The sequence below is a fragment of the Mesocricetus auratus genome, unplaced genomic scaffold (assembly GCF_017639785.1).
Source record: "Mesocricetus auratus isolate SY011 unplaced genomic scaffold, BCM_Maur_2.0 Super-Scaffold_100015, whole genome shotgun sequence".
In the NCBI taxonomy this organism is placed as follows: Eukaryota; Metazoa; Chordata; class Mammalia; order Rodentia; family Cricetidae; genus Mesocricetus; species Mesocricetus auratus.
In genome coordinates, this window is record NW_024429198.1 from 31,216,209 (window position 1) to 31,239,342 (window position 23,134).

At 49.3% G+C, this 23,134-nt stretch overlaps 1 protein-coding gene across 1 annotated transcript in view; it reads left to right on the forward strand.

Moving 5' to 3' along the window:
- Lpcat1 (lysophosphatidylcholine acyltransferase 1) overlaps positions 1-22,666 on the forward strand; it is a 48,351-nt gene extending 25,685 nt beyond the window's left edge. Inside the window, exons 4-14 of the mRNA XM_040757734.1 lie at positions 4,674-4,786; positions 5,836-5,896; positions 8,453-8,511; positions 10,517-10,551; positions 11,764-11,818; positions 13,942-14,024; positions 18,183-18,308; positions 18,701-18,854; positions 19,151-19,249; positions 21,577-21,718; positions 22,231-22,666. Of these exons, the coding sequence (XP_040613668.1) occupies positions 4,674-4,786; positions 5,836-5,896; positions 8,453-8,511; positions 10,517-10,551; positions 11,764-11,818; positions 13,942-14,024; positions 18,183-18,308; positions 18,701-18,854; positions 19,151-19,249; positions 21,577-21,718; positions 22,231-22,415 (1,112 nt within the window). The 3' untranslated portion in view covers positions 22,416-22,666. The remainder of the gene's footprint in view (positions 1-4,673; positions 4,787-5,835; positions 5,897-8,452; positions 8,512-10,516; positions 10,552-11,763; positions 11,819-13,941; positions 14,025-18,182; positions 18,309-18,700; positions 18,855-19,150; positions 19,250-21,576; positions 21,719-22,230) is intronic.
- The last annotated feature ends 468 nt before the right edge of the window (positions 22,667-23,134 follow it).

Sequence of the window (23,134 nt, forward strand, 5' to 3'; positions counted from 1 at the left end):
TTTTACTCATCAACCAATAAGAGAAACATGTACAGAAGTCTTTCCCCATCTGACCATGAAGGGGTACTGCTTACTGGCAAGATTTTCATGCATTGCTCAGCTTGATTTGTTTTTTATACACCCCAGAAGCACCTGTCCAAGGGTAGCCCCACTCAAAAGTGGATTGGGCCCTCCCACATCAATCTTTAATTAAAAAATACATCATAGACTGATCCAGAGGCCAGTTTAGTGGTGGCATTTGTCATTGAGGTACCCTCTCCACAAATGGCTTGAGCTTGTGTCAGGTTGTCATAAAACTAGCTGTTCAGTGTATGTGGCAGCCCAATCTCTATACATACAAGACTTCTGCTCTGTGAGAGACCTCTGAAATCTTGAGGTCTATTTGCCTGGGAGATGGCTAGAAGAAAGGATTGGGCCATCACTCTGGACTGTCCAGCACTGACCCTTCTGACCCAGCTGTCTACCCTAAGCTAAAGCATAGAAGCAGCCTGCTGACACTTAGCCAGATTATGAAGAAATGCTTGTCACAGCTACCTAAGGGCACTAGAGCTTTTGGGTATGTTTGCATTAAGGGTATGTCCTCACCTTCCTCTCCTCCTTTTGCTGGTGAGCAGGCATTCTCCCCATTGCATATGGAAACATTGAAGAAATGGCTCATGGCCAAGGGGAAGCAGGTGACCACGGAGGCTAGAACCTCAGCAGATGGCAGCAAAAGCCCCAGCCCCAGATCAACAGCCCCCTTCCTCAACACCTGTGACTTTTCAGAGGCACCTGGCTGTGGCTAAGTCCACTGCCAACATGGCCGCCACAGCCCACGTGCTTCCCACCTGAGAGGTGTGGTCATTCCTTTCCATGGGAAATGTGATTTTTCACTGTGGGTTCAGGCAACACAGTGGTCAGTATCCTGAGCTAAGTGTTCTCTAAGGCTTGTGGACTCTGGATGAATTCCCTCCATCCACAGGTGCTGGTACAAAGTTGGCTTATATGGAGGTGAAGAGACTAGATTAGGGCTAGGCTAAGGGTTTGCTGTTTGTACAGAGTACTAGATGACAGTGTCTCATCTCTGTCAAACATCTGTCTCAGTCCCCTGATCGAGATAGCGGGGACCTTGCAGAGGCGCCAATCAGGAAGGCAGAAGGAGGGGCTGTATGTAGCCCTGTGCCCATGAGTGGTATGACCAATCCTGCAGACAGAAATGAGCTGGCCAGTGTAGGGACGTTGGTTACGAAACACCTCTGAGAGAGTGTGGTCACTCCCCTTCTTGACGAGGGCTCCTGGAGGGAAACTGAGCTATTTGGGTCATAGGCTGCAGATTTATCAGTCAGATCGTCAAATAAAGGATAATACTCTACATGCCTGCAAAGTTGGGTTGAATTCCAAGAATTTTTTGGAAGGTAGATGTGCAGTTTACCTTGATGACCCTGAAAGTGTCACAAGCCCTCACCATCAGTGCATGTGGCCCCTGGCAAGGCACCAGGAGGTGGTTGGGCTTTATAGAGATATTGTCACTGTGTACAGAGGTTCCTTCTGTAGCTTGTGCATTTCCTGGTCATTTATAGATAGTCCACAGAGTGAATGGTGGCCGAAGGTTTACCAGAATTGTTCATTATTCAGTATAGCCATGTGTGCCTGTAGTACCAGCACTGGAGAAGCTGAGGCAGGAGGATCATTTGAGCCCTGGCTAGAGCATCAAGACCCATTCAGGCATCTGTTCTGTACAGGGGTTCTGACAGGATGCACCCTCAGCTCCAGCCGATAAGAGCAGCACCTGTGCATATTCACTATGTTCCCTTTTAAAGGAGCCCTGCCCACCTCCCATCCTCCCTCCTTCTCTCTGTCTCTGTCTCTGTCTCTCTCTCTGCTCTCTCCTACTACTCCTGCCTTCCCCCTCTCCTTTCCCCTTTTTATGATCCCTTTCCCTAACTTTAAAAAAAAATCCTCTGCTTGAACCCTGTTGCATGGCATCTTTCTCTCACGTACTGCCTTTGTTAAATTACAACACCTGTCTCTAGAGGGAGAGGAATATTGATTAGGTTCCAAATGTAGCTCATCCCAGTTGCTTCTTTACCCAGAGTTCCTTTGAAGGCAATGTGCCAGGTTAGGTACTTTCCTGGCATGCAGCTACGGGTCCTCTTCACCCCTGGATAACCCAGGGTGTGCTCAGGTTCTTATCTCAGGCTTAGGTAGGCAACGACTTGTCCCAACTTGCAGTCCCTCTTTTTGACCTCTTGACAGACAGCTCCTAACTCTGCAGGGTTTTCCTCTTTAGGTCTGTCAGTGCCAGGAGTGTGACCAACCTCATATCTTTTTCTGTCTCTGCATTATCAGCCTTCTGTGTGTGAGTCAACTTTATGTGTCTATCTTAATTAGGGTTAGGGCTTTTCTTGCTGTGATTTTAAAAAAACACCCATGATCAAAAGTAACCTGGGAAGGAAAGGGTTTATTTCAGCTTGCACTTCAGGTAATAGTCTCTCACTGAGGGAAGTTAGCAGGACAGGAATCTGGAGGCAGAAGCCATGGAGGAATGCTGCTTACCAGCTTGCTCCCCATGGTTTTCTCAGCTTGCTCTTATACAACCCAGGGGTTCTATATTACCCCAACAGTGTGCTAGGCCCTCCCACATAATCATTAATCAAGAAAACTCCCACATGCCCTACAGACGTCCCTTCAAAGAATTTTTTTCTCTCCAAGACAGGGTTTCTCTGTGTAGTCCTGGCTGTCCTGGAACTCGTTCTATAGACCAGGCTGGCCTCAAACTCAGAAATCTGCCTGCCTCTGATTCCTGAGTGCTGGCAGTAAAGATGTGTGCCATCCATCACCACCTGCCTTATGGCAAGTTGACAAAAACCAATGAGTCAGTACTCATTCATTCATTCATTGAACCAGTCAAGTGATGTTTGGAAGTGAGTTGCTAAGACAGTGTCATCACAGGCCTGTTGGAACTTCTGCCAGGGTTGTGTCAGACATTTGCGCAGCGTGGCCTGGGGTCAGGGTGCTGTGGGCTTGCCCTTCCTGCCTTTGGGAGTACCTTGTCCATCAAGGTCCAGAATCATTTTGTCTGATGGTAGAAGGTTTACCCAGGAACCCTCAAAGATAACATCCCAGGTTCCCAGATGATCACTTGTCCCTTCTTGCCTCCCTGTGTCCATCCTCTGCTAAAGGACCGGAAGGCATCTTCCACTATTCAAGTCAGTTTTCTTATTTTACCATCATAGACACAAAACTTGCGTGAAACACACTAAATAGCAACAAGACCAGGTGAGCCCCAGCACCTCTGGGAAGATGATGGAGTTTTATGGGAAAGCAGACAAGGTCGGGATTGTGATGTCACCCTCACAGCATCCTGGGCAGATTCTATCATTTTTCTTCCTTATTACTCTCTACGTCACTTCAGCAGCATCAGGAAGTCAACAGGAAAAGATGAAACAGCTGCTAAAATGACAAAACAGCAAAATAATTCAAGCCTGGAAAGGACATGGTCATTGTCCCCTGTGTGTTTGGCTCTTCCGAAGAGTTATGGAGGCACAGTGGGTTATTACAAAATTGAAAGGATTGTCTGTGTCTGTCTTCCTTCCTTCCTTTCTTCCTTTTTTTTTTTTTTGGTTTTTTTCAAGGCAGGGTTTCTCTGTATTGTTTTGGAGGCTGTCCTGGAACTCGCTTGGTAGACCAGGCTGGTCTCGAACTCACAGAGATCCACCTGCCTCTGCCAACACCCGGCCCTTCCTTCCTTTTTAAAAAATCGTTTTCTATGCTTTTTGGAAAACCTCCTAGGAAGAACCACAAAGTAGTTTTTTCAAGTCTCAAAAATGATTTACAAGAAGAACCTATAGCTAAAACCTGGGCCCTGCTCCTTTTTTCCCTCCAAACATAGTTACCTGAGGGTAGTTCATATTAAAACCCCTTCAGAGTTTTTTGAGCACTACCCTACTTTAACGTGGTCTTACTTTGGGGGGTCCCAACATTTTGGTCACTTGCCTGAACCTAGACCAAATGTAGAGACCCAGTGATGTGGTGATTACTCTGGGGCTGTGCGTGATCTCTAGGGCTCTTATAGCAACAAGAACTTGTTTTTACCACCCTGGAAGCTAGAAGTCCACGAGGAGGGCTTTGGCAACCAAGTACAGGTGGCAGCTGGCAGTCCTTGGTACTCTCTGACTTGAAGGCACACCACACCCTCCCCTGCCCTGCAGCCTTCTCTCCCCTTACCTCTGTTCTCTTACAAGGACATGAGTCATTGATTAGGGCCGCCCAGTTAGGGTGATATCATCTGAACTTGATTGTCTGCAAGCATCTCCAATTAGGATCACATTCCCAGGTACCAGGAGCTAGAGCTTCATCCCTGAATTCCAAGAATGCAAGCTCAACCCACAGTGGGGTCCAGGAGTACTTATTGAATCTCCTTGTTCTGCTAATGGAGTGACAGCAGATCGTCTGTGTTTTGGTAGTGTCAGGTTCCCATTGTGTCCTGTGTGTCCTGGCTGAAGGTCCTATGGACTGTTGCTCCTCCAGGGCACACAGGTTGTGGGAGTTCACTGCAAGGTTCCTCACCCTCCAGGCATCAGCATGGCCCAGGGAGGTAGGTGTTTGGGGTTTTCAGCTGACTATGGCCCTTCTCTGTTCCAACCCTGCGGTTGGAAGCTATGAATGCTGATATGCTATCTCAACTCCTACAGCCCTGATAAGGTACATTCGACCTGTGTTCGTGTCCCGGTCTGACCAAGACTCTCGAAGGAAAACAGTGGAGGAGATCAAGCGACGAGCACAGTCGGATGGAAAGTGGCCTCAGGTGAACAGTCTTGCTTGCTTTTGGGGCTCTGCCAAAAGATGTCCACTTTGAGAATGGGAGAAAGAGAGGAAACCACAGAACCTGCCCTGTCCATCTCTGGTGCTGAAGTTCTCTTTGTCTTTGGGGAATGTGTGCATCTGAGAGTGTGCTCGATGTTGGGCTCTTTGGGCTCCTACCTCTCCATTCATAAGGCCTGCCTTTGCCCAGCCACCCCCCCCTCCCTTTAAGTCTGAGATATTTTTCCCCCACTTGAGCCAACAGACAGAAGCTGGAGGCTTTGTAGGATGCCCCGTCTGTGGTTCTGAAAAGCACGATAGATCTGGTACTTAGGTACCTGCGCCCACAGGCAGCCTCTGGAGGCCTTTGGCTTGCAAGGTGTGACAGATGCCTCCCACCACACACACACACACACACACACACACACACACGGACGGACGGACGGACGGACGGACGGACGGACGGACGGACGGACGGACGGACGTTGCTCCCTCCTCTCCAAGGAGCTTACCTGTGCTCTTCGGACACGCCCACTGACCCCACCCAGCCCACCTCAATGGATCACCTTCCCATCAAGGCTCAGATTTGAAAGCTATATGAGCTGTGCTTTTCATCATGGGGAGTTTTAGTTTGTTATATGCTGCCTTGGCCAGTGAGTCAGCCGTTGACGTGTCTTGTGGGGACAGGAGTGTCTTCACTCTAGTTGTGCCCGGTGGCTGCACGGTTTCCCGGTTGCTCCAGCGTCCCTGCTCCTTGTGTGGCCTCTCATCAGTGCTTCCCTCTTGGCGTCCATTCTCTGCTGGGATGTATGTGTGCCCGAGAGCCATGGTGTCCTTCGCTGCTGCTGTTACTTTGTGCGTGTGTCTCATTTCACTCCTCCCGCCCCAGCCCCGAGGGGAGCTTCATGAAGACCCACCCTCCCCTCTCTAGGAACCATAGTCTAAAATTATGTCAGTAGTGGGGAAAAGGAAAAGACCCACACTGATAGGTGGGCTCCTGTGGACTCTGGATTTAAGTATTATGGTTTAATGTTATCTTTTTCCTATTTTAAGATAATGATTTTTCCAGAAGGAACATGTACAAATAGGACCTGCCTCATTACCTTCAAACCTGGTACGTAGTGTTTTGTTTGTTTGTCTGTTGGTTTTGTTTTTACTCTTTGTCAAAAAGAGGAAACCAGTCATGAGTTTTAAAGTAATATCATCTGTCGATGATAGAAAACTTCCTTGTCTTTTATGACAAGGTCTTAGGAGCATTTCTGGAAGTCACAGGAAAGTCTCGGTGTTTGAGCCAAGAACTGGAGCGTTAGCAGGAGGTGAGGAGACTAGGAAGGCGATGGCTATCATGAGGTGGTAGCATTTGCCTGAGCTCTGAGGTCCTGATCAGTGAGGCCCTGATGTGCTGAGATATCCTCACCCTCTGAGATACAAGGTGCCCTGGGCCCTGGCAACTCCCTCTGACTGTAGAGGTCTTGAAGCCTTTAGCTTGCACTTCTGTTGCAAAGCCTTGAAGGATGGTTTCAGAGCCACAGGAGAACAGCCCTCTCTCTCCATGTGCATGAGCACTGACCCATCGTCCTGGACACCCCCTCATGGCACATCCCAAGCCCAGCATTGGGATTGAGCCCCTGGCTTTAGCAGCAGAATTGTGATGACAGGGCACAAAGTCCACCCCTGACTCTTCCTGGTTAAAGTTCTGTATACCCTGGGAGGATTAACAGGCTTACCCCTTGATCCTGCCATAGCTCTTAGTGCTTTTTAAGAGGTGGGTGGGACTCATAAACTCTTTGCAATGGGTATGCACACCATCTCCCACAGACCAGGTCAGACTGGGTACAACTGCCAGTATTCTGCTCTGGGCTGCATCACACTGCCCTGTCTTTGAGGTTTTCCAGCTCCGTGGTCTTTTAAGTGTGGATGATAAATCCAGAGTCTTCATCTCACCAGGCCATCCTTTTTTCTGCTTATGTGCACATGGCTGAACCCTCCCTTCTTGTCACAGGTAGTGGTAGACACTTTGGTGGGTGGAGATATAGTACAAGGAAGGGAACTCCTATTCTCTTTCAGTATGTCCTGGGTTGCTCTTTCTAAAATAGGCTTAGCAGCTAAGGCAGTATGTGGTAGCCAAGACAGGCCTAGCTGTAGGAGAAAGTCCATGGCCCACCCCACCCTGGGTATGGCCTATAAAGGCCCCTAACCGTTTTATTTGGAACCTCATAATGATACCTGGCCATGTCACCAAGACCATGGGAAGAGAATAAACGAGCTATGAGGGAGCTGGGGAGTCTCAAGCCTTGACAGGGAACCGGTCCTCTTCAATAGTGGTGGGATTACCTGTCCTTGAAAAGAACACCAGGAGACTGTCTGACAGCCTTACTTCACAGAGCCAGCAGGCCTTCCTCTGAAGAAGAAGGAATGTAGACACAAAGAGGGCACATGGAGAGCTTCCCCAAAGACTACACATATCATGGGGAGTAAGGGAGTTGTATGCCACAGTTACCCATCAAGACTAACTGTGGTACCCAGATATGGTTCACACCCCAGATACCAGCATCCAGTCAGCTGCCATGCTCGGTGACACACGTGAAGCCTCTGTGTGGTCTTAATGCCTCCGTTCTGGAGTCTTGGAAGAGCCATCACCTCCCCTGGGTGTCCCTGCTGCTACTGCTGCTTAGGCGCCGGGTGCCAGCCCATCCTGGCATCTCTTTCTCCCACGCTGCACTTGCCGCCATGGCCATGCATATTCGGATGCACACGTCACACAGCTTCCGAGACTGAAACTTTCGTGTGCAGATTTTCCAGGGGTGTACAGAAATCCTGAATCCAGACCATCACCAAGGCCCTGAACTAAAGAATAGAGGGGTGTCTGAAACAGCTAGAGAACTTCCTTCTAGAACCTTCCTTTCATAATGGGTACACACTACTGGTGCACGCTGATTTCCATGAGACCTTGCATTAGTCCAGAAGAACACAGGGCCCCGGCCAGCAACAGTGGCTTCATCAGATGTCTGTCCCCCAGTGTCTGGATGCTCCTGACACCTTGGTTTTCAGAGGTGTGGGCCTTCAAACAGCCTTTTTTTTTTTTTTTTTTTTTTTTTTTGGTTTTTCGAGACAGGGTTTCTCTGTAGCTTTGGAGGCTGTCCTGGAACTCACTCTGTAGACCAGGCTGGCCTCGAACTCACAGAGATCCGCCTGCCTCTGCCTCCCGAGTGCTGGGATTAAAGGCGGGCGCCACCAATGCCCGGCTCAAACAGCCTTTTTAAATAGAATAGAACTTCATAAACCAGGCTTGTCAATTTATCGGGGAATACATAACCAGTATATACATAGTAGAGGAGACTGGCGGGCAGTCCTGGGGCCTCTCAGGTGATATTTCTGCAGTGCTCAGTCAGAGACTAGTCACACATGGGCACAGGGTTTGTAAGCACACTGGAGACCCTCACCTCCCATCTGTGTCTGTTCATGTTGGTGCTGACACACAGCAGCTCCTGTCTTTATGGGCAGTGCAGAGGTACAGGAAGTAATCCAGGAACCCAAGAATGTCTTCACTGACCTGGAAGGCTGGCACAGAAAAGCTCAGTTTACTGAGGCCAGCAAAAGTACCACAGCTAGGTTCCACCTTACCTCGATTCCTGTTGCCAGCAGTGAGACCATGCCCTTTCCTTGGCAGGTGCATTCATTCCTGGAGTTCCTGTCCAACCTGTGGTGCTACGCTACCCAAACAAACTGGTAAGTCATGCTCTTCTGGGACACGTGTCGAGGGGAGTTCCGGGGGATTGAGAGCTGGTTAGGTGTTTTGGATGTATCTGGATTGCCATGTCTCTGTGTCCTGTGTCTATGCACAGTAGTTAAGAGAGCAGTCGGCATCATCACACGGCCTCAGCCCAGAGAGGGAGGGGCAGGCTCAGCAGGTAGAGTCCCAAGGATCAGCTAGCTCCTCGGTGTTTTCATGACAGTTCTAGAATAGTTTCAGCATTGGCACACACAGCTCCACCTTTCACAGGTCCTGAAGCAGTGTCCTGCTCCATGACCCATCCCAGCATTTAGTGACACCCACACAGATGGTCCTCAGACTCCCCCAAAGCCTGGCCCACTCTGGGCAGTTTTAAAATTCAGGGACTGAGCAGTAGGTAAGGAACTGGGTAACTTTGTTGTACTTCCTCTGTTCCAATTGGAAATCTCAATGAGTTGTTTTAAAGAAACAAGCTAAGGCATGGCAGTTGGGCCCAGAGCTCCTGGGTGACCTCAGCTCAGATGGGGGAGGCATCAGAGAAGGTCCTGCTGGGTTTTGCCACCAGGCCTTTCTCCCAAGTGTCCTTAATACTCCCCCAGCCTCTGGGAGGCGTCGGGACCAGCCTGTTACACAGCCACAGCCTCCCGTGACTCATGGAGCAGGTATTTGCTGCCTTGATGCTTCCACAGTTAGAAATGGCCCAGTCCATCAACGTGAGCCCCAGGGCCCTGAGTTGGTACTAGGCACACGTGGCATCTCTTAGTGGCGTAAGCTTCTGGTGGGAATAGTAAGGTGGGGGGTGTTTACCACAATGAGATCTCCCTGTCTCTAGCAGTCACCTATGACAGCAGAGTATGGAAGGAAACCATTAAGCTTACAACCTAATGGCAGCGATATAGGCAACTCGTGGACATAGGGTCCAGCCTGCCTGTGAGAAAGTCAGGTCTGCCTGCTTAAGCATGGGGTCACCTGAGGCAAATGAATAAGCAGTGGAGGCCATCTGGACCATCAGTTGCTAACACTAACAGACTGGATAACTCTGTCATGCATTGCTGCTGAACCACGGAAGAGTCCATTTCCTGTCAGTTTCCTGAGGAAGGCCCTGCCCTCTTCTGAGAGTCAGCACACCCAGGAATAGAGCAGCTTGCCAGCCTATTTGTGGGAGTGAGGTTTTCATTCTGAGTTGATTTGTCAGCCTGGTGAGGCCATAGTCCTCACTGGTCCCCCTGGAGCCTTGGAAGGTTGGTTATCAGAGAAGCAGGAAGTTTGTCTGTGCTCGTATTTCTAAGGTTTGTGTGAGCTTCCTCAACCATGTAGCTGCAGAATGCACTCCCACTGCCAGAGTTCTGAGCATAGACCCTGCCCAGGGAGCTAAACCAGGGTAGGAAGAGTAGGTTGAGGATTGCAAAGGAAAGAAGCCATGTGAGGTAGCCAGTAAATGTATTGCTTAGCTCCTGTGAAAATGTTTGGTGCAATTGCTAAGGGTAGTTTCTGAAATCCTTCTGGGCATACAGTGAGGTAGTCAAGTCTCCAAGATGGCAGGGGCCACCTTCAAAGCCCAGGGTTGACCTGGGAGGAGTATGCCTGTGGTAGTCATGTTTGGACATTTGTGCACAGATGCAGCCTTGGAATGAGGCTGCAGTGACACCATGTGATCAGGTCGAGGCAGACCTTGCCTGAGGGCCTCTGGAAGCATCTTAGAGTGGATGGGTGCTACAGCAGGGTTGGGAAGACGGTAGTTACTAGAACACCTTGGGATAGAAGGGTAGTGGGTACCAACCCTATGTGGGCCACTGCTAGAACTGGCAGCCTCAGAGGTGTGATGAAAAAATGGCCATTTGAGAGGCTGGGTTAGTCAGGGTCCTGGAACCAGGGCCCAAGGCGCTTTTACTCTGCCTATGTTAATGCGGGAGGAAACTAGCTCTATATCTCTGGGCTGGACGAAGATGACCCTCATGTGGTCTGGCTATATTATTGATTCATCTGCTTTCTCACTCCCAGGACACCATCACATGGACGTGGCAAGGACCTGGAGCGTAAGTTGGACACCGTGTCATCCTGTCTGTCCTCTCATTCTGTGGATTCACAGGCCGCCTGTGCCCTCGTTACTTTTGCAAATGTGAAAACTACTCTTGACAGCAATTAGGGTCGACCCATTGTGAAAAAGCTAAGTGTTCCCGTGTGGCTATGTAACACTCCTGGATTCTGGGGACGTAAGTTCCTCGACGCCAGCACCCACGGGAAGGTAACTTACCCACCTAGTACACCTAGTACTGCCCACCTGGCATCACCAGGTGTTTGGGGATGGGGACTTGTGTACAGGCAGTGGGATTAAGGTGGTGATAGGTGAGGGGCACCCTGTAGAGTTGGTATCCCTATCCTCCCGGGACAGACACAGGGAGTCAGTTGTACTGTGGTTACCAACTCCATGGAATAAGAGAAACAGAAACTATAGCAGCCAAGCTTGGGGCTGTCAAGTCCATCCATGATACTGGAGCTGCCATTTGTGTGCAGGGAGGAGGAGCCAGCCAGGGTCAAAACAGCCTCAGGGGCTTCCGGGAGGATGTGAAATCAGATACCAGCCCCTCCCTCGCCTTTTTAGGTATTTGTAGTACTTGCTGGGGAAGTGCCCCTGCAGTGAAGGCAAACCCCCACTTCTGAAGAAGGAGGTGGACTGGAAGGATTACTTGGAACTGGGCTCCAGTGTCTTGTCCTGTGCTCAGATTGGCATGTAGGGCAGAAAAAAGATTGGCTCAGAATTAGGGGGTAACTGACTGTCAGGGAGAGAGAAGAGAATGCGGCTTCTAGGATAGGGACTCCAGGTAACTCTGTAATCCCATTCAGGCAAACAAGTAGTGGCAATAGCACTGAAGACCCAGGACCCTGGAAATTAAGAGAACAAGCCATGGCATGACTTAAAGCTGGACGTCTGCTCTGCCTACATAGGGAGCTGGGCATCCTGGAGACAAGACTGTAAAGCAGGAGGGCAAAGGAAACATTATGGCTCTCTAGAATAAGCAAAGACCAAAGAAAATAACCAGAAAAGTGAGATCTCTAGCTAAGAAAACCATCCTATTAGTTATACTGTCCTTTTTTTAGACCTTTCAACTTTGGAAGGTTCCCCTTCCAGGTTCACTGCCTAGCAGACCTCCTAGAGGCTCTGGGCAGAATTTGGAGTCATTCAGCTACAAGAATTAGGAGCCTTACTTTTTAACCATGTTGTAAAATTGTTCAACACTATTTTTAAGGTTGAAAATCCTATGGCTCACTCTGTGCCAGTTTCAAAACCAAGTGGAAATCGAGGTGAGTGGACATAGTGTTATGTAGCTTGGGCAGTATGCAGTATGGGTGGGGTGGCCATGGTATCTGGCCAGGGGCCAGTTCTGTTGTGGTTCTTGAGCTACAGGGTTCCATTGGGGTCTGAAATGATGCAGTGTTTGAACAGTATTAGACTTGGGGCTGTGTGATACAGTGTCACAATATTACATTGGGGTCTGTATGGATACAATGTGCTATATATACTAGGATCTGTATTACAACAATGTTAACCCTAGTTGTATGGATACAATGTTACATAGAGTTATACTGGGGGTCTGCAGGAATATAATAGTACAACATTACCCCAGAATGAATACAGTGTCACATAGTGTTCCACAGGGTTTCTTTTTATTGTTGTTGTTTGTTTGTTTTTCGAGACAGTTTTTCTCTGTACTGTTTTGGAGGCTTGCCTGGAACTCACTCTGTAGACCAGGCTGGCCTCGAACTCACAGAGATCCGCCTGCCACTGCCTCCTGAGTGCTGGGATTAAAGGCGCATGCCACCAACACGGGCCCACAGGGTTTCATACAATATTGCACTGAAAAACTGTAAACTAAGAGCTGTGTAGATAGTTACACAGTATCTAACCTGTACAGATGTTACATATCTGTCCTTGAGTATCTTTTCATTTGTCAGGGTCCTAGAAAAACTTTCTAGTCACTTTTCCTCTGTGGCTTTATGTCCTTTGTGTGATTTAAATACATTTGCATAGGGTTTTTTTATTAATTTGTTCATTACTTTTATTTTGTGTGTATGGATGTTTTGCCTGCATGTATTTTTGTGCACCAAGTGTATGTATTGTCTACAGAGGCCAGAGAGGTTGTCATCCTCTAGGACTAGAGTTACAGGTAGCCCTTAGCTACCATATGGATGTCAGGAACGGAACTCTGGATCCTCTGCAAGAGCAACAAGTGCTCTTAAGTGCTGGATCATATCTTCAGCCCCTGGACAGGATTTTTAAAAATTCAAAGAAAACTAAACCTATCATTCATTACTTGGGTGACTATTACTTTGTTTGTACTTTGTTTGTTTGTTTGGTTGGTTGGTTTAGGGTTTTGGGTTTGTTTGTTTTGTTTTGTTTTTTGGTTTGGTTGTTTTCTCAAAAAAAAAAGAATTCTGATGGGCCTTCATCTGAAATCAGAGATGAGTCATATTTGGTGAAACAGTCTGCTCACTTACCATCTGTACTGCAGAGCCATACAAAATGGACAAGTGCGCTAGTGTGACATCTACAAAGAACCTAGCCCAGAGAGTGTTGGTTCCGTTGCTCTGAATGTTTTGGTGGCTCTTCTGTAAGCTGCCAGGAGAGAACAGGACCAGGCCTGAGAGGGGATGTGGTCTTGTGCCTGGGACCCCTGTGGTTTTGAGCAGGCCTATTTCAGACCTGGCCTCTCTTTTAAAACATTGAGAAATCAAGTCCTGCAATGTGCTTTATGTGTCCTTCACATTGCTGGTGTGTGATACCAGTGTTAACGTGAGAGATCATTGTAACTTTAGGGATTTCTGAGATGTAACTGTGGAAGCTTATGTGGGAACTGACAGGCTTTCAGGGTGCTCCCGTATCCCTAAATACCTCTGTTTAGGAACAGGAGTCAGGGACAGCCTTTGCCATTTCATTCTGGTAGAGTTGGCACCTGTGTGGGCCACTAAGTCATTTTAAATGCTGTGTTTTTAGGCTGATTTATCAGGGATGTAGTAGATGTTAGCTGCCAGGAGGGCTTCAGGTGTAGAAACTGCACAAGTACTGTTCTGTGTAATCCTGAACACAGAACTGTAGTTGAGGGATAGAGATGCGCTTGTGACTAGGAACTGAACATCATGGCCTGGGACAGGGGGTACTCCAGGTTAGCTGTGTGTGTGTGTGTGTGTGTGTGTGCGCGCACGCGCACGCGCGTGCATGTGTATGATGCATACGTATGTGCGTGTGGGTCTAGATACATGTATGTGCAGTATGAACATTATGAGTGTGCAAGCATGGATGGGCATAGTTAGACTATTCCAGAGGAAGGGCTTTGCCAGTCTTTTTTTGTCACACGTATGCCATTCATGATGACTGGTGGGATCAGTGTCTTGTATTAATAGAGATAACACAGTTTTTCTGTCCTCAGTTCCTGCCCGTGTATTGCCCTTCTGAGGAGGAGAAGAGGAATCCTGCCTTGTATGCCAGCAATGTGAGGCGTGTCATGGCCAAGTGAGTGTGCAGCTGCCAGCGGTGCTGGGGAAATGGGTTTATACAAGAATGAACACGCAGGTCCTGCATACGCTAGCAGTGGAGTGTGCCCGACCTTGGGTTTGTGTGTCCCACTTTTATCTGATAATGTTTTGACTTGTTTAACATTTAAAAGATGGCTAATCTTTGCTTCATTTCGCAAGTTTCAAACCTGCCATAGTCATCAGTGATCATGGGTTTTTTCTGGGGCATGCACTGGCCTGGGCAGGTGTCAGCCTTAGGCCACAGTCACCTCAAGCCTGTGGACTGTCTGCCAGCACTCTCACTCCCCCTGCTGGAGGAAGTGTAGTGTCTGTATGCTTAACCCCCTAGGGTGAGCTGCTTTGCCATGTAACTCTTGTGCACAGTAGAGAATTTTAGCACTGTATTCACTTTCTGGTTCCTGCTGGTCAAGACAATAATCTTGTTACCCATGTGCCCCCCCTTCCACCTTCTGAGCCCTGTCTCCCATACATAGACTAAAAAACGAGGCCCCGAGTCCTCCTCATATATAGCGGTGATTGCTCCCCATTGCTCCCCCAAGTGGCCAGTCTTGTTGCTTCCCCTGAAGGGCCTGTGTACCGTGGAGCTGAACTCTAGCCTTTGCCAAGTTCCAGGAGTTCCAAGAACCTTTGGGGTCCCCCACCTGGGAGTGAGGGGCAGTTCTTGACACGGACTAGGAGAGTTTTCCAAGAGCAGCTCTAATGAGGCCCCAGCGGTTCTTAGCCTACGTCCCCCTCACCTGTCTTCACGGGCATATGCCCAGGACAGGGCTGGGCTGCTACCCTGCCGTGCCATGCACCTCCACCACAGACAGCTCTGAGCACATGCCAACTAAGGGAATGCTCAAACCAGACCGGCATCCCTGCAGTCCAATATTCCACTGCGATTTGATCTGCTTTGGGGTGGGAAGGAGAAGATTGGATTTTCTAGAACTCAGCAAGTGATCACCACCACACATCATTGCCAGATTATAACGCCTGCTTAGGACAGATTCAGAGGGATTTTAAGGAGTTAGTACAGAACACACACTATTCTCTTGAAGCCACATTTCGTCGCACCTGCATCTTGAGTGTTGTGTGTCCTGTCCCATGCACATCCCCGCCCCCGTTTCAGCCTCATCTGTGAAGCAGCCTGCAGCCTGACTCCAGGTGATCGCCTACTTCATGCTTGCTTGCTTGTACTTCATGCTTGATCATGCATCATTGCTGGGGCAGCACCAGACTTCTACTATCAGAAGCTCATTTTAAGTTTATGTTTCTCCTCCTCCTGTGAAGGAGAGAGAAAGAACACAGAGTTGGGTGGGTAGGGAGGATCTGGAAGGGGTAAAAACACGATTGAAATATATGAAAATTTTTTCAGTAAGATAATATTTTTGAGATTATAATATACCCACATCATTTCTCCCCTTTCCTCCATGCAAACCCTCCCATGTGCCCTCTGACCTTACTCTCTTTCAAATTTGTGGCCTCTTTTCCTTTAATTGGGGTGTGTGTGTGTGTGTGTGTGTGTGTTGCTAAATACATAGATACAACCTGCTTAGTCTTTTTTTTTTTTTTTTTTTTTTTTTTTTTTGGTTCTATGAGACAAGGTTTCTCTGTATTGTTTTGGAGGCTGTCGGTCCAGCCTGGCCTCGAACTCACAGAGTTCTGCCTGCCTCTGCCTCCCGAGTGCTGGGATTAAAGGCGTGCGCCACCACCGCCCGGCCTGCTTAGTCTTTATAATGTTACTAGTATGTATGTTTTCAGGGCACGCTGATTGGCGCCCGATAACCAGTCCGTGTGCTTTTTACTGGGAAAACTATTTCTCCCTCGCTCGGCATTCTTTGGTTGCCAGTAGTTCCTTGTGCAAAGTTGAAGCCTCCTGAGCTTACCCCCACCCATGTTGACATATCCATTGGTGACGTCCTTCCTCAGATCATATTTAGGTAGCTATTGTTGATGAGGTTCCACGGGTGTAGCTTCTCTAATATTTCTAAGAGACACAGTCTTAGAGCAAGCTCCCTCCCTGCTCCTGGCTTTTGCAGTCCTCCTGACGCCCCTCGTCCACGATGATCCCTGAGCCTTTGGTGCAGGAGTTGTGCTGTAGAAACATCAGTTGGTACTGGGCTCCACAATTCTGTGTTTTAATTGGTGTAGTGGCTTTCTATAGTAGTCTGAATTGCAAAGAGAAGTTTCTTTGATAAGGGTTGAGGACTACATTTACTTATCTGTGGGTATATAATTTAGGGATTACGTTGGTTTAGTAAAGGATCCATGACTACAGTATCCTGATACTGTACCAAACATGGTTTCCCTCTTGTTGAGCAGGTCTTAAGTACAATTAGGAAGCTTTTAGTTGCCACCAAGACCACTACTACACCCTTAGTTGCACGCTAGTCAGTATTGTGGTTCATAGACCTCATAGCTGAGTAGGACTAATGATTACGTCCCTCCTTTTGCAAGATACTTCCTGGTATCAAGAAAGCTAGTTTTCAGGAAGAAGGCTTAAAGTCAGAGCCTACACCTGGGCGTCTGGGCTCTGTGTGCAAAGTACCTGGTGTCTTTAGCAACAGGGACTTACTCTCTACCTTTGGGAACAACCAAAGGCAATAGCAGTAACATAAGGTGTTTAGAAAGTCTGTTGGACAACCTTGGCCAGTAATGAATTTTCCTCCATAAAGGTGTTTAATATGGGGAAAAGTTTTTTCATGAAATCTGACTTAGCCTTTGTAGGCAGTCAATTCTAAGGCAGGACCTGGGTCTCTTGCAGAGGGCCGTGGGATGACTCTGTATGGCTCCTCTGGACCCATTAGCTCTGAGGGCCTGTGCTACACTGATAGAATGCAGAGAATGCACACATTGCAGTTATGCAGACCACCGACATGCATGATATTAGTGGGAGCATGTACACATTGCAGTTATGCAGACCACAGACATGCATGATATTAGTGGGATGGGTAGCGGGAACAAGCAGCTGCAGGTCTGGACAGCCTATGTGCTGAGGAAGGGAAGTTTGAGACAGCTGTCAAGCACACGTGCTCAGTGCAAATTGTGGAGTGTAACTACAGGGCTCCCGTGGGATGGGGCATTCTGCATAGCCACCCCTGGGGACTCAACATTCAGCACTGCTTCCCTTGGGGACCCAGGGCTCCTGTGAAATTCTCATCCTGGATGGCTCTGGGGATCATTCCAACTGCAGGGATGTCAGTTCCTATTTGGGGATTTGTTGGGGCTCCCTCACCCATTCCCTCCAAGTTCCCTTTGACAGACCATAGGAGGGACCTGCTTCCTAGAGAGAAAAGTGGCTTTTCCTGCTTCTTGATATCCAGCTCAATGACACAGCAGCAGAGCTGTCCATACCCTTAGACCTAGAGGAGTAGGCTTTCCCTTCCAGCTCACCCCGGTTCCCTGAGACGCCATGGGAAAACATGCTGTGTCACGACAGCCTGGAGCATCTGCTGGATGCCAGACCTCGCCAGTGGCGTCCACCTAGAGAGAAGTCTGATGGGCTCACAGCACATGATGGACCTTGGGACCAGAGCTGAGAGGGTTTCCCTGCTAACCTGAGTGCTCGGTGTGTGTACTGCAGTGGTTTTGCAGGTGTCCCATTGGTTGTCTGAGCATCGCCAGCCAGTGTGCTCACTGCATGTGTGATACAGCGGAACTCCCTTGTTTTCAGATGTCCTGGGCAGGGCATGTTCTTGGCATCTGAAAGTCACTCTTATTTTGACTTCTGTCTGTGCTCATAGGAATTTTCTCTCTAAATGTATATGTTAAAAATATTGCTTTATGTGACTAAAATAGTAGCACACTGAGACATCAGTGAAGTCCTGGTCTACACACGGGTGAAAGAGCTCCTGTCAGGATCCCAGGAGTGGGGATACACCCTACATAGTCTCAGACTGGCACAAGGGGAGGCCCACGTTAACCTGGTACCTGAGAACTGGGTGCCCGTACCCTCCAGTGCCTCTGGTGACCTCTGGGCTTTCCTCTTGGTGTGGGCCTGTCTGTTTGAGTGATTGCTTCCCTGAAGGCCGTTGGGAAGTATCCACCCTGGTTGCCCTCTGACACACATTCCCTTGCAGCCATGTGGTTACTGCTCCTGCCAGGTGAGGACCAGCAGCACGGGCAGGCTGGGTGAAAGGATCCTCTCTTGCAGGGCCCTGGGTGTCTCGGTAACCGACTACACATTTGAGGATTGCCAGCTGGCTTTGGCAGAAGGACAGCTCCGTTTGCCTGCTGACACCTGTCTGCTGGAGTTTGCCAGGCTCGTGAGGGGCCTCGGGTGAGTTTCCTGTGGCTCTCAAGCGTTCGTTAGGACCAAGTGCTGCTAAGGTTGCAAGGAACCTATACCGGAATTTTTCCTCTGCTTACATTGGGTTTCAGATGTCTTCCACAGTCCACATAGAAGGACCTTAAGAATCTTGCTGGATACCAGCTGTGTGTATGCATGCTGCCTCTATCCACCATTCTGGGAGCACACCCAAGGGGCAGAGAGTTAGACACAGAGACAAAACCTGGGACCTTGTAAAATGAGGATGTGCCAGACTCAGAAACTAACTTGCTGCTTCTTAAGAAATTTTATTTTAATGAGTCTCCAAGCTTCATAGTTAAGTTTCCTGTTTTAGTTTCTGTGCTATGATTTTATCAATAAATCTTTCCCTCTTTTTTTTTTAGACTGAAACCAGAAAATCTGGAAAAAGATCTAGACAGATATTCAGAGAGTGCAAGGATGAAGAGGGGAGAGAAGATTGGGCTCGCAGAGTTCGCAGCCTACTTGGAGGTTCCTGTCTCAGATGCACTGGAGGACATGTTCTCACTGTTTGATGAGGTGGGTCCACTGGGGAACTTGGGGCAAAACCTCTGACTTGTCACTGTGGAGCGAGTCCTTGAAGATACTGACTGGCCAGTTCTGTAAGTGCAGGCAAGCCTTGGTTTGCCTTCTGACAAAGCTTCACGTTTGAAAGTTGACTGGGGTGGCAAGTGTGTCTGGGAGTCATCTTCTAAAGGACACTTTCCTCACATGTACATATTGCCAAGTCAGACTGGGATGGGCCAGTTAGCTGGAAGATCCCTTGTGACGTCCAGGCAACCAAGCCATCGCCTGAATGTGTTTCTTTTTTGCAGAGCGGTGACAGTGAGATAGACCTTCGTGAATATGTGGTCGCCTTGTCCGTGGTGTGCAGGCCATCCCAGACCCTGGCCACCATCCAGCTGGCATTCAAGGCAAGTGTATTCCTTGAGTGGGATTTGTGCATCTGTTAGTTATTCCTCTTATTGTTGTGACAAATTCCTGGCAGGAAGCATGTTCTGGGAGGAAAGGTTCATCTGGGGCCGTGGTTTGAGGAGCCATAGTCGTAGGAGGGAAGTCATGAAGGAGGCTTGGCTGTGACCCGGTTGGTCATGTTGCATTTGGAGTTACAGGCAGGAGATGGGTGTTGATGTTCAGCTGAACTCTTGGTTTCCCCCTTTTATCCCGTCTGAGCCCCCAGCCTATGGGATGCTACCATATCATCCAAGGTGTATCTCCCCCTCATTTAACACTGTTACAGGCATGCCCAGAAATATCTCCTAGCGGGCATCTCCACATTGAAAACCTCCCCCTTTAAAGCTACAGAGGCCTAAGCACTCCTGTTACCCGTTTTCTGTATCCACTGCTTTTGCCGTCGCCGTAACGAAATACCTAACAAGAAGCCACTTGAGGGACCGGCAAGGTGGATAGAGCACTTGCTCCTTTCGCACAGGACCCGAGTTCAGTTCCCGACACCCACGTCAGGGGGCTCACAACCACACCACAATTCCTTCGTCTGGCCTCTGTGGGTACCTGCATGTTCATGGTGCATATGCGTACATTCAGGTACACACACGCAAATAATAAAACAAATCTTAGGCCGCTTAAGGGAGGAAGCATTTGTTTTGGTCTATCGTTTGGGGGACTGCTGTCCAGCGTGGCAACAGGAGTGTGAGGCAGCCGGCTGCATTGCAGTTGCAGCCAGAAAACCGAGCCAGAGGTATGCCGAGGCTCCCCACAGCTGATGCAATGGTGCCACCCACACTCTGAGTGGCTCTTTCCCTTAATCAAGACTCTCTGAGGGCACCCTCGCAGATATGCTTAGAGGCATCAGGGACCCCTTGTCTTTCCCATTCTCCAAAAGCTCTTTGCTTACTATCTGGTGTGCCGTGCCAGAGCAGTGCTGGGAACTGTCCCCAGTTGCCAAGGTCGCTTATGTGGGTCACTCCAGGAAAGTTAACTGTATGGCGTCAACACTCGCTTGCTGCTTGGAAAAGCCTGGCCCTCCTGTTCAGATGGCTCAGACCCACTTGGACCCTAAAGTCATCAAGTATAATTTGTCGTAGGTGATAGTGGCAAGCGGCAGTCAGGTCAAGCCTCTCACGGCTGCCTAGGCAGAGCGAGTGTGGCAGGGAAGCCAAGCATCCTGGCCGTCATGCTGGGGCCACATCGCCACTGCGATAGGATAGCAGGCACCTGTTCACTGCCCCCCCAGAGAGCTGTGTCCAATTGCACTCACTCGGGCCAGCGGCTACCTCTCAGACTTCCCCAGTACCCACCTGCACCATCCGTGTCTGCTGTCCCCAAGACATAATGACCCTGGGAACATTCGACAATATTGACAGTGACAGGGTGTCAGTGGAGTGTTCTGTCATAAGGCTCGGTGACTTTCTGGGAAGATAGAAGAACATGGGAAGACCAATGAAGGATTCTAGCAAGTCCAGCTTTGCAAAGGAAATGAGTTCATTAGGCTCCTTGGGCAGCTCTGCAGCACTCTGGGATGGGGGTGTAAGGAAACAGACGCCTTCCTCACACCACAGGTAGGCTCAAATAGCAAGGTGTAAAACAGCTTTGTGACCATGAGTAAGACCCAAGAACATGTATATACTCCTAGATGCTCCGGGAGGTGAAACCAAATACATGTTCCCGCCCTTTTGGGATCCCTTCTTGTTTTCCATGTTAGTGTCACTCCTGTAGAAAAACTTGCACATAGGGTTTTTGGGGGACACCTAGTAGTCTATTTTCCCATACCGTGTGGTTTTCTGAATAGAAATGTGTGTCGACTTTCAGTCCTGGTGTTCTTCAAAACCACAGCTTCACAACCTCTGTACATTGTGCCCTTGGTCACCCGAAGATGCTACAGTTTATCCTTTGGCCACTAGGTGGCACAGGAGGCACACTCTTCTGCTTGCCTGGTTCTTGCTGCAAGAGCCCTGCAGCCCCAGCTTTACCCTGGCGCACTTAGCCTTTCTGCTACTCCCTGCCGGAGCTGAGTCTCTGCTCCATCTCCCTCTGCTTGTTGCTTTCTCCCAGAGTTGTTACAGCATCCAGGTCTCAACCAAGACGTGTTTGTGCAGTGTCCATAAGGGACCTGCAGAGGCCAGTGGAGACAGGGGCATGGCTGCCGGGGACCTAACCATGTACTTGTAGGCACCACCTGTTGTTTTGACAAGGTGGCATCAGAACCAACGGGGAAAATGAACCAGGCCTGGCCAACACCAGAATGAGGGTCACCAGAGTAACTCTCTACTGTCCCTTGCAGATGTATGGATCACCTGAGGACAGCAGCATAGACGAGACCAGCCTGTCCTGCATCCTCAAGACTGCGCTGGGTGTGTCAGAATTAACAGTGACTGACTTGTTCCAGGCTATTGACCAACAGGAGAAGGGAAGAATCACGTTTGGTAAGTAGAGCAGAGTAGGGTCACCCTCAAGCAGGGGTAGGGTGTGGCGGGTGCTCCAGCCCAGGTATGCAAGGAACCATAGCGTCAGGAGTTCTGAGATTACGAACGGAGCCCCTGCCCTGTCTCCACACACCAAGCTACCCCCTTTCCTCACGTAGCATCGGATCCCCTAAAGAAGGTTCTTCTGAAACCAGAATGTTCCTGGGTCCAGTTTCTCCCCATGATTTAGAAGCAAGCTTAAAGTCCACACCAGGCAGCAGCTGCAGGAGCTTCTGACCTGGGCACCCTTGGTGGGGGGCACCCACCCCAGCCCTGTTGGAGATGCTCTCCTGGAGGCTTCAGCTGTGATGTTAGCACCCACAGCCTTTGTCTCCAGTCATGCCCTATCCTCAGTCCCTGGCCTGAGGAATTCCCAGTGATCGCACCCGTGTTGGGGTGATGGCGTCTCTTACAAAAGTCACCTTTCTGGGGGGCTCTCTCTGTCCCAATAATTGACTTCCTTGTCTTTGCAGATGATTTCTGTAGGTTTGCAGAAATGTACCCTGACTTCGCGGAGGACTATTTGTACCCTGACCAGACACATTTCGACAACTGTGCACAGACACCCCCAGCAGCAACTCCCAATGGCTTCTGCATTGACTTCAGCCCTGAAAACTCAGACTTTGGGAGAAAGAATTTTTGTAAGAAAGTGGACTAGAATGGAAGACCCTGGCGGGATGAGGCCCCTCCCACATCACCACCTGCCTCCAGCCGTCTGGAGCCTGTTTGTGGAACACATCATCTGCGTTTCCCTGTCTTCTCACGCCGTGTCTGTATGCCCGCAGACCCGAGGCCCAAAAGACCTGTGATACGTTTCTTTTCTGTCTCAGGGCGCAGCTGGGCATTTGCAGGGAAGCTGTGTACACATCCCACCTGCCGATCGCAGGCAGGCAGGCAGGCAGGCGGGCGGGCGGGTGGGTGGGCGGGTGGGCGGGGCCTCCCTGTGGGGCAGGACTCCACAGGCTGAGTGGGCACAGGTATGGGTGGCCGTGTGCTCACCTAGGATTTGCTGGTCTCGAGTTTGTGTGTCTTTTCTCTCGTCGTCTGTACGGTGTGCACATGCGGGGACCCTGTACACATGGCTGTCCACACCTGTCCTGGAGCAGTCACGCTGTCCTCATCCAGTGCCTCCGCCGTCTCCAGCTCACAGCGTGATGGGGCATTATCCGATTATAAGTGTTTCTGTGTCCATGCAGGACCTCATGACTATTTTATAAACCTCACTTGGGTACTTTGGAAAACATTCAACATTTTTTTAAAGAAAAAAAAGAAAGCTGGTTTTCTACTTCATTTTCCGTGTTAACATACAGATATTTATTTCCAGGCTTGTTTTTGATAGACCTGGAGGCTGTCTCCGGTGGCCACAGTTTAAAGCTC